The sequence below is a fragment of the Lutjanus erythropterus genome, chromosome 3, assembly GCF_056507025.1.
Source record: "Lutjanus erythropterus isolate fLutEry1 chromosome 3, fLutEry1.hap2, whole genome shotgun sequence".
Classification (NCBI taxonomy): Eukaryota; Metazoa; Chordata; class Actinopteri; order Lutjaniformes; family Lutjanidae; genus Lutjanus; species Lutjanus erythropterus.
The window spans coordinates 21,594,583-21,606,048 of record NC_139319.1 but is presented as its reverse complement, the minus strand read 5'-3'; the positions used below and the strand labels follow the sequence as shown (position 1 = coordinate 21,606,048).

Here is an 11,466-nt window from a genome sequence, read left to right as displayed (position 1 = left end):
ACTTTTCTTTTCTCTGTACTTCGTCGCTTCCCTCTTATTCAACCAGCAGCTTTGGCTCTGAGAGGCAGGTGCCGAAATATCTTGTATCTGAGTCTGTTTCAGTCTCTAATGAATACTGTTTTGAGAGCAATTTTATGGTATCCTGTTCTGCAGATTATTATAAATTGAAATAAACCGTCTCTGGAGTTTAAAGGCCTTTTTTTTCTGTCAGCAATGTGGAGTCTTCAAAGGCGGCAGCAGCATCCGCCCGTTAAAGATTGAGAAGACAGACAAGAAAGGTAATTATCTTTTTCTTTGCCCTCGTTTATTTTGTCTTGATACAACACCATATTGCTGAGGTCTTCATTTGTACTTTTCCATTCTAGCCCAATTTGTTCTGTTATGTTCTATTTGAAGATGTAAGAGTCCATAATGCGAGCAAAAACCTAAACTTGAACATTAAAATTTCAACATGAGCAAGTGAGATCTATAGGGTGAATTTTGACTCTGTTACCAACTGTAAAAGATAATTATGAATGTGTAAAATAACGTTTTTATAAACTACATTAAGTAAGAACAGTTTTAAAGGCTTAACTGAAGGGTTTATCCTTGTTTTCTTACAATAACTACTTAAATGTATAAATAAATATATACTTTTATTTATTTACATCTAGCTGTGTAAGTAGACTGAGAGTTCTAGTGAGGTAATATAGAAAGTTAAATTGTGGAAAAAAGACTGATTAAAATGTCCCGTCTGCGTTGTGGAGATGGAGGTCTTTCCATCTAGATGACTGTGTGTGAATGTGTGTCATGGCAGGTGGTTTTGAGGTTATAACTTGTTACCTCTGATGCTTAAATACAATTAAACTGTCAATTTAATGCACCAGTAGAAAGAAACCACCATTAGATTTAGATGATCATATTAATAAAAAAAAGATTTATGTCTAAAACTGTACCAAACAATAACAGAGACATCCTCGTCCATTATTAAATGTACTTCAGTGACCGAATCAGGACTGTTTATGAAAATAATGAATAATAGATGATGATAGAATGAATGAGATAATACAGCAAACATGGATAAACTGTCAATGAGCCCATTTTAGCGTCTTCAGGATCAAGCAGTGAATTCTGGGTCACACCCAAACACACAAATCTTTACTTCCGTATTGAATTAGTACTTTGTTATGCATTTAATGTTACATATTTGAACCTTTCTCTGTAAATATCAATGATATCTGCTCCAAAAAGTAAAATTTATGTCATCTGCCACATGCAGTACTCGAGCAGACCACCACTTCTATAGTGTTTAAGTATAAATTTCTTTTTATTTCGTTTTTTCCATGCAAAAAGTTTTTAGAGCCATGTCGCTGTCATCCTCTACGGTAGGCTACATATTGTATGAGAAGAACTTGAAAACTAGAGAAATGTATAAATATGGTGTAAATGAGCAATTTACATATAATTTACATTTCAGAGTCTAACCCAGGCCTTTTCATTTTTTTATGTTTAGAAGGGCCAGAATTAAAAAAGAAAAGTGCCAAGGGATTGGATGTTTGCATTTGCTGACCTGAAAAGTTTAAATTTAATGTAACAATGTGTGAAACAGTGCACCTTGTATTTTTTTTCTCCACTTTATCACTTTTCACAATTGGAAAAAAAAAACCCATTATGTACGAAAGGAGAGGAAAACACAAAGTACTTTTGTAATCTTTTGTTAGAAATAGCTTGTTGTATTTTGTAGTTTGACTCTCCTAAATTCTCTCTGCTTAAACAGCCTGAGATAAAGCTTTTTATAGTAAAGATCGTCTGTGCTAACAGCAGACACAACCAATGAATGGACTCATTAGTCTACTAATGAAACGTGATTTCATTTATATAACCTCAAGTTTAATGGCGGTTACGTTGTTTAACAAAACATCATCAATGATATGCCTGTTTTCATATTTAGAAACATTCAGCGGGTTGAACTGAGTTTGTTAAAGTCTAGGATTTGGCCCAGTTCAGTAGGCCTGATCTAACCATTCCGTCTTTTCAGAGTTAGATGACAAGAGCGCTTGCAGACCTCATGTTTGTAACACATCCTCTCGTCATCTCTCTTCCTCTGTAGATTTCCGTCGTCAGCTCTGAGAGGTGTGATCTATTTGGACAGAATGACGGACCTCGGGATCATCACAGAGAAAGACCAGAATGTGAACACACAGAAGAGACCAAGTGGAAGTCAGCTGAGCCAACAGGATCTTAAGAACCAAGACGTTATGTGAAGTGTGTATAAAGTTCACTGCCGGAAAACTGCTGATTGTACATTCCTGCTCTAATTGAGAGACATTTAAGGACATTATAAGTCAGTTCAACAAGCTAATTAACCAGTATAACCTCCAGGAATGGAGTCATCTCAAGTCAGGGCTGCCAATCCCCAGCAACACGGAAGTACAGCACACACGGAGTGATTCCTGCCTTTTACTACCTGGTGAATGCTGTGAAGTTCCAAAAAAACCACAGCTGAGACTTTCTCTACCAAACCACGAACATCTGGAGGAGTGAGACCGTCAGAGACAATCATGAACGGCCTGACGGAGATGTCCGTGAAGTGCGTCCTGGTCGGGGACAGTGCCGTGGGAAAGACGGCCCTCCTGGTCCGCTTCACCTCAGAGACCTTCCCAGACACCTACAGGCCCACAGTGTTTGACAACACGGGGGTGGAGGTCTACATGGACGGGGTTCAGATCAGCCTGGGGCTGTGGGACACAGCGGGCAACGACAACTTTAGACAGATCCGACCGAGATCCTACCAGCACGCTGACGTCGTCCTCATCTGCTATTCTGTGGCCAACCCCAACTCACTGGCCAACGTTCAGCACAAGTGGATCGCTGAGATTCGAGAGAACTTGCCCAAGGTGCCGGTGTTGGTTGTGGCCACCCAGACCGACCTGAGGGAGGCAGGGGCATATCGGGGCAGCTGCATCTCAGCAGCAGAGGGGAAACAAGTGGCTCATGAAGTCCATGCTAAAGGCTACTTAGAGTGCTCCTCGTTAAGCAACCGTGGCGTGCAGCAGGTGTTTGAGTATGCTGTGCGGATGGCCGTAAACCAAGCCAAGAAGCAGGCCAGGCGGCGGATGTTCAGTATAAACCAGTGCAAGGTCTTTTGACCCTTGACATTGACTTGGTGGGCATCTGAGACTTCATGAGAGGACTTTCTCAATAAGACACATTTTCTTAATGTGCTGTTCAAACTCAGTGAGGAGTAGAGGTACAACAACCTACCATAGGGTTCTTTTTCACTAATGCCGGGGATGTCCTGCCCTCCCAAGACTTTGCTAATCTCAAACCATGTTTAAAACTGGTCAGTCAGACCCTAATAGACCTTCATGCAAACATATATATACTTTTTGATCCAGGGAGAGACATGAAGAAATGTTTGATACCTCTAATCTGTTTTTTTTTGTTAAGTAAACCACAGTATGTCACATGGAGGTATTTCAAATGGAGCGTCAGAGAGTTTGTGTTTCCATTAAGAACTGTTGCTATGGAAGGATTTCGTAACTTAAAGCATTTAAAGCTTTAATGTTGACACAAAGCATATCGTTCCTCAAAGAGGAAAGTATCTTAATATCTCAGTTTGTGGTTGGATCAGCAGATTAACTTTTGAATTGAAGCATAAAATAAATAAGAGCCTTTGTTGCTAGTAAAACATCGCAACCAAGTCATTTTCACAGTTGAGGTTGTCCGGTATGATTTGCAATGTGTCAAAATCAAGTGAGGAACAGCAGAGCTGCAACGCTTAGTTGATTAATTGATTAGCTGTCAGCAATTAAATTTTGACAACCGATTCATTAAGACAAAAAAGTTCAAATTCTCTGATTTCAGCTTCTCAAATGTGAATATTTTCTTGTTCCTGAATGACAGTAAAGCACAAAAACATTTGAAGTTGTCAGCTTTGGCTTTAGAAACAGTGATCTTTTTGTTTGTTTGTTTTTATCATTCTCTGACATTTTATGGAACAAACAACTAATCAATTAATGGAGAAAATGGTCAACAATTTAATTGATAATGAAAATAACAGTTATTAAAAACATTCTTATGGTCCTGCAACTATATATGCTAGCATTTGTCAGCAATGACTTCAACTCAAAGAACTCAATGGCCAATTTTTGTGGCAGCGGCTCTAAATGCAGCATATTGCCTATTATTTCTGTTGAGGGGAAATCATTATACCAGGCAATAAACTGTCAATAGGATGAAGAGTAGACAAACACCTACAGGCCACATGTTCCTCCAATTTATGTGTGTATTTTATATATAAATCTGTCAAATCTATTTAAAAGACCCGTATTTGTATTGTTTGATATGTTTACACAGATATTGGTTGTGTTTAAATGAATGAAAGAAATGAACAAAATTTTATTTTATGATGGTAGAAAAGCAAAATATTTACAAATGATTTTCTATAATGAAGTAAAGGGGCATTTTGACACTTCACATTTTATTGAAAGTATGTCACATATTAGTGGCTATTTTAGATTATTTTGTGAATTGTATATATATATTTTTAAATTGAACTGTATACTTTATTTTAGAAAATAAAAAGACATGACCTCCTACTTATGTATCTTTCAAACTGTCCCAATTGTTATTTGTTACTGGAACAATAAATTTCATAAATTCATAATAAATTAAAACTACAGATTTGACACATGATATCTGTACAGTTTTTTTTTCCAGCCGTTTGCAACAGCAAATACATGTTTATTCACATAACAAGTAAATGTTATTACTTAATGTACCTGGCAGGTCACAAAAAAATTATTCTGGATGTATCAGTAAAATGTTCGTCGACAAAGTATTTGTTTTCCACGAAAATAGTCCTGCACCACAGTATCCAGTTGTAGTGACTACAGAGCATTACTCAAAACTCAACAGTGACTTGAGACATGAGATACTTTTATTAATATTTAACTGAAATGGTGATCTTTCCCTAACCTTAACCAAAGTGCTTTTATTGTCGAAGCTTACCCCAAAATCATGATGTTAACCTAACTTTAACCAAAGCGTTTCTGTTACAGGAGTCTGGACGTCCGCCATCCACTCCAGCCACCGCTGCATTGTTTCAGAGAAATATATTCTGTGAACATAATCCAGACCGACATTAATTGCCACTACACCGTAATTATGAAAACAATTTAGAAATATGCAAAAGTTATTTTTTTCTCATGCTGAAGGACTGCCTGAATATAATATAAATAACTGGGAAAATTATCTAATAATCTAATATTATTTCCTCTTCTTCTGTTATTTTGAAGAAGTTTTAATATAAATGTGCATTCACTATGAAAGCACGCTTCTCTGCTGTACTTGACATAAGTATCATGCAATTGTATAAGTTATGTAAAGTTTAATTTATTCACTTTATATATGAACATTGGACTATGTTGTATGAATTGTTATTTTATGGTCACTTTCATAACAGATTTTATGTTTGTTATATCTGAATATATACAGTATGGAATATTAAGCTACCATCTCCAAACCTATGTGAAATCTATATTAGAATACACATTATATAATGTGTTCACATACAAATCATTTATACATTTTCATGACAGATTATTCTAAATGTGAATTGTTGTATTTTCAGACATACAGTATGTGCTGCATGTCTGTAATACAGGATTCTGAAATGCTTAATCGAGTGGCAAAACATGAAACAGGAATAAAAGATGTAGATGTAATAAATATAATTATCTAAGTGAAGAAGAGACGAAGATTTCAAGAAACAGCTGCGCCAATGAGAACCATGCATAGCTAGTGTATATACACAAAATAGATTAGCAATATAGATACAAGGCGGTCTGGCCTAGATCACAGATATGACCTTAAATGTCTATATCTATCCAAGTCAAGTCACTTTTATTTATTTAGGGCCAACACACAAGCTTCCCTCAAGATTTAAGATTCAAAAACTTTATTGTCCATTAATTCAGACTATAATGCAAATTTGTCTTTCACTGCTACGTGGCGCATAAAGAGCCACAACACAGTATATATAAAAATATCAAATGTACGTAACAAGAAAACACAGGTGCTAAAACTTTTAAAAAGTAAAATACTGTGTACTTACAGGAGTTGAGAGTTAAATGAAGTAGTTGACCAGTGACAGATGAAAATTAAATAGGCCTACTAAATATTTAATGCTAAATGTAAAATGCTGTATGGTGGCCCAGCTCATTGAGTCCATAAGTTCTTTCTCGGTTAGAGGGCTTTAAAGCTGCACGTCTACTCTCAATGCAGTCTCAAGTATCTACAATAAGTATATTATATGTCAGTAAACGTGACATACGAGAGTCTTTATGTATGTGTTTAGGGGTTTGAACGTGCATGTAAAAGGACAGCATCAGGAAATGAGGGCTGTGTGCGAAAACTAGTTTGTGTTTTAAAGGTTTGTAGCTAAATGATAATGAAAGCACAAAAGCAACAGCCAGGAAAAAGCTCAGAGAAAGGCTGTTCCTTCCTCCCTCACACTTTCTCCCTCCCTTTCTCTACATTTCTCTGTCACATGTGGTGTTCATAGCTGCTGAGGATGAGAGATACAATACAGACTTTTCAAGGATACTATGAAAAACAGCTAACCACATCCCAGCACACACACACACACACACACACACACACACACACACACACACGTACATTATAGAGTCAAACTTGTGCAAACTCACACAGCGACTATAAGTTACACTGTCATTTTCTCAGTTGCCATATATGTTCACTCATTCAGTCTCTTATGCACACGCTTAGACAATCTAACGCCTGCAGTCATCATGATAATTCACATGTAGACGCCATATTCACAGGACCACTAGAACATCGTGTGGACGTCTCTCTTGTTTGACATCGTATAATTTGAGAAAAAACCCTGTTGGATGCAGTAAGCTATAATAATACTTATACTTTCACTACAATAAACCTGATTTTATTATTGTCTTTTACAAGTTTTTTGTTTTGGACACTTCACTGTAGAAAAAAAAAAAAAAAAAAAGTTGAAAAAACTCATAATTTCAAGGCAACTGCCTTCACTAGATTTTTGAATTTTGGGTTCAAAACTCTTAAGTTTTGAGAAAAAATAAAACCAACCTTTAATCTTTTGTCAGGATAATTTACTTTCTTCTTTAGAACTTTAATCTATGAGTTTAGATGCTCCAAAAATTTGTATTTCAAAAATAGTTCACAGTGAGAATTAATTGGCTTAAAATATTAAATACTAAATTATTATAACCGCACATTTCTGGATTTCTACAATTTAGAATTTAGTACAGAGTAAATAATCTCAATAAAAGATCAGAAATTGGTAAAACTTTTTCAGAACATAAAGGCACAGCTCACCGTTTGTTCTCCTTGCCTGCAGTGCTATTTATCCATTTAGATTTTTTTTTTTAATTATTATTTTTTGTTTTTGTGCAGAGTTTTGGATATATCGGCCATAGAGATGTCTGCCCTCTCTCCAGTATAATGGGTCTAGGTGGCACTCAGCTTGTGTTGCTCAAAGCACCAAGCAAATATATTTGACACACTTAATACCAGCGCCTGTTTCCAAAAACCGTGACCTGGTTACCCAAAATAATCCACAGATCTTGTTGTGAGCAGTTTTATGTAGGAAGTCCTTACATTCTTTGAGGCTGAGGGCCATTATATTGGAGAGAAGACAGACATCTCTATGACTGATAAGACAAAACTCTGCAACTCACACCAGAAAAAAATCTAGATGGATAAATAGCACTATAGGCCAGAGGAAGAATATGCATGTTTGATTGTGGGGTGACCTGTACCTTTAAGAGTTTGAGCTGAGTTCAAACAGTGTACAGACTACATCATTTGACACAGGTGGCAACACATCAGCACCAACGTATACAAATTAATTCATAAAACAGCTCTCTTGTTGAGTTTACTACATAGAATCTAATACTATGGTCACATGGTCACATTTTAAGTATTGTCTGTGATACTCGTTGAGTTACAAGTGACAAGGGAGAAACACTTTGCTTTGCTTTCATCTCTCACTGCGCTCAATCTCCCACAACTACCACAACGCCATATTCCCCCCCCGCCCCCCCTTCTCTACGTCTCTTTCTCACACACTCACACACACTGTATACAGCATGGTATACAGAAGTGAGCACAGCAGAGCCACTTCACAGTCAGTGGGTAGCCGTTGTTCTGACTTCTTTAGGGCCTCTGATGTGTTATCCAAGGCAATGACATGTTGGCATGTCATAGCCGAGGAGCACAGGCGCCACTCATAACGTTAATAATGGCTGCTTTTAATCTAAGTGTTGTTGCTTTAGGGTTCTGGTGGCCCACTGACAAGGCGTAGTGGTGCAGCTTCATGGAACAGAGCCGTTGTTAATTAAATTAGCCACACTTGTGCATTTCCTGCTATTAAAGCTAATCTTCACTACATTTCAGAAGGAAATATTTACCTTCTTACATTTATTTGATAACTTTAGTTCATTTACAGATTGGGATGAATACAAAATAGCTAATAAGTTATGATGTATTATTATGGGATAAGATAAGATAAAAACTTCACTGATCCCTTGGTGAAGTTTATAAGCTTCTCAGCAGTGTATAAAGAAGAGTAACAGTCAATTGAAAGAAAATTAGGTACTGACTATTTTGATAATAATTTAATTGTTTCAGTAATTTTTAAGCAAACATTTGCTGGTTCTGGTTCTTGAATGTCAGGTTTTGCTGCTGGTTTTGGACTGTCGGTTGGGCGAAAGAAGCAAGATGTCAGTTTGGGCTCATGCAAATTGTGATCAGCATTTTTCACAATTTCATATTTCATAGACTAAATGATTAATCATTTAATTGTGAAAACAGTCATCAGATTAATCAATAATAATAATAAAAAAAATAGTTGCAGCCCTAATAACATGCAAATGAGGCACACATCAATGAATTAATAATTATAATCCAATAAAGTTATATACATTCCTCTGAGATGAGCCATTCTGCATAATGAATATTTTGGTTACTTTGGTACTTTAAGTTTATTTTGATGATAATAATTTTGCAATTTTATTTAAGTAATAAACTGTAGAACTGCTACTTTTACTTGAATAAACAATCTGAGTACTTCTTCACCCACTGTTCAGTTGTATGAAACCTCATGCTATGTGTTGTAAAGCATGTAAGATTATCGTTTGCGTTCACACTTAGAAAATTATAGCCTATAATTAACTGACTTTAACAGATAAGGGTGGTGGTATTCTCAAACTCCCATGAAAAGCCCAAAATGAACAGAGGAACTAATGTAATCTCTCAGTCATTTCCCACCTTCTCACCTTGTCTGTGGATCAGCCAACAGTCTAAGCTCTTTTCTTTTTCACAGCAGACATTTTGACTTGACACAGTAGAAAAAACAAGGGTGAAACTGACGATGGCACCTTTCAATTCAGCCTCCCCAGTAAGACGTTACATGTGACAGTTAACAAAACACAAGGACCCTCAAACTGAAGTAGTTAAATGGAAGTCAAACATCATTAGTTTGATTATTTACACCTCAAGAATGTCTTCTGTGAAAAAAAGACTGAGGGGACATTGCCACAGTGCAACAAAGCGGATTATTAATGTGTTTCTAACAGTTTTTATAACAATGGAGGGCCATGGGGAATAAAAATTATATTTTTCATTGTGGGTTTTATTTGATTTTTTTCATGCGATTTGCTGACTACAAGAAAAATGTAGAATATCAATCACACCTGTGTTGCTGATCGCAGGCAAGCTTTGTTCACTAGACATTGTTGATTATTGATGGAGGGCGATGGTCATTGTATACACACATACACACACACAGACACACACACACACTTCGTTAGCTGTTACTACACCACTGCTCTTTACTTTTTCTGTTGTCCTCTGTGTCCCTATGTCTCCGTCTTTCTCTAACTGTCTCCAGGTCTGAAGCTCCTCTGCTCTTCTTCCTATTCTGGCCCTGTTTACTGCAAGAGCACAGACACACACACCTTTCATACAGGACACGCCATCATTATTATTCACAAGCTCACGGCGGCTCTTCTTTTTCTACAGTGAATACGTTACATTCTACTTTTAAGTGTTAAGCATACAATGCATTCGGCTGCCTAACTCTGCTTCTTTATCTGTCTGTCTGTCTGTCTGTCTGTCTCTCTCTCTCTCACACACACACACACACACCAAGAACACACATGTCAGCCTTGCACAGATATGATGATTAGAAATAGTTTGCAAAAGCTCCTCTCTGACTCTTACTCCAATACAGTGACACTATTTCACACTTTCTTCCCTTTCAGACACGCACACGCACACGCACACACACACACACACACACACACACACACACACACACACACAGGAAACACCTGTCCTATGCGAGCTCAGTACCACAGAAACTCAGTGACACATTAACACATCGCATCATGTGCAGTATTTTGCAGTAAATGAGTAAAACAGTGTCAGTAACATTTCTTATTCATGTTTGACGCAATAATTTAGATTTTCTGTAAGATGTATTGCAAGACCCTGTCTGCAGCTGTTGACGTAAAGTGAAATAAAATTCTGATTTAGAGAAGACGTAAGAAGACGAGAATGATCTTTTGTTTATCAGGTTCTTAGCTGCCTTGTAACTTAGCAGAAATGTAACATTTGCCCTCATGGTTCTCATACTAAAGATATCAAAAACTATCTTTCGTATGAGAGAAGAATTTTAGTGTGATCATTATGCTTCTAACATTTAGATTAGATATATTGATCACACCCAAATTCTTTTATAACATCTTAGACATCTTAGAAAAAAAAAAAGACTTGTTGCATATGTGCTTTAATTTTAAACTTTTGGAAGTAAAGTTGACTGATCATTTCTGCTGTTTTTCAGTTATGCACTGCCTCACTTTAACACAATCTATGATGTGTCAGCAAGCAGCGGCTCCTCTACTGCTGCCCACCTTCACGGGGAACTTTACAGTACCACATTACCACTTCTCTAACCTCTAATGTCTTAAAATAATAATTGAACATTTGAGGACCAGCAGATGTGTGTGTGGGTGGCCACAACATATTTTATTCACATACCATGTATATATATATATATATATATATATATATATATATATATATATATATATATATATATATATATATATATATATATATATATATATATATATGGTATGTGATATATATATACATATATATATTCATTTTTTACTTTGCCTACATCCATTCTTCTCCCTGATCATCTGTTTTTCTTCCTCTTTCCTATCTTTGAATACATAATCATAATCTGACTTTTTGTTTAGCAATTTCTGTGGATTTTCTCTTAAACCCACCATACATTTATTTATTATATTAGCATATAATGGAAATGAATCAAAAGTGCTATACAAGCATAGTAGCTTATTCAAGTAGCTGACAAATCTTTACAAGGATGACAATTTATAATCATAATTAATCATA

At 36.3% G+C, this 11,466-nt stretch overlaps 1 protein-coding gene across 1 annotated transcript; it reads left to right on the top strand.

Moving 5' to 3' along the window:
* On the top strand, positions 1-3,808 carry rhoh (ras homolog family member H). Its single transcript, XM_084713058.1, has 2 exons — positions 1-278; positions 2,090-3,808. Exon 2 carries the CDS (start codon positions 2,541-2,543, stop codon positions 3,126-3,128), a length of 588 nt encoding a protein of 195 aa, XP_084569184.1. The 5' UTR covers positions 1-278; positions 2,090-2,540; the 3' UTR covers positions 3,129-3,808.
* Positions 3,809-11,466: the final 7,658 nt, after the last annotated feature.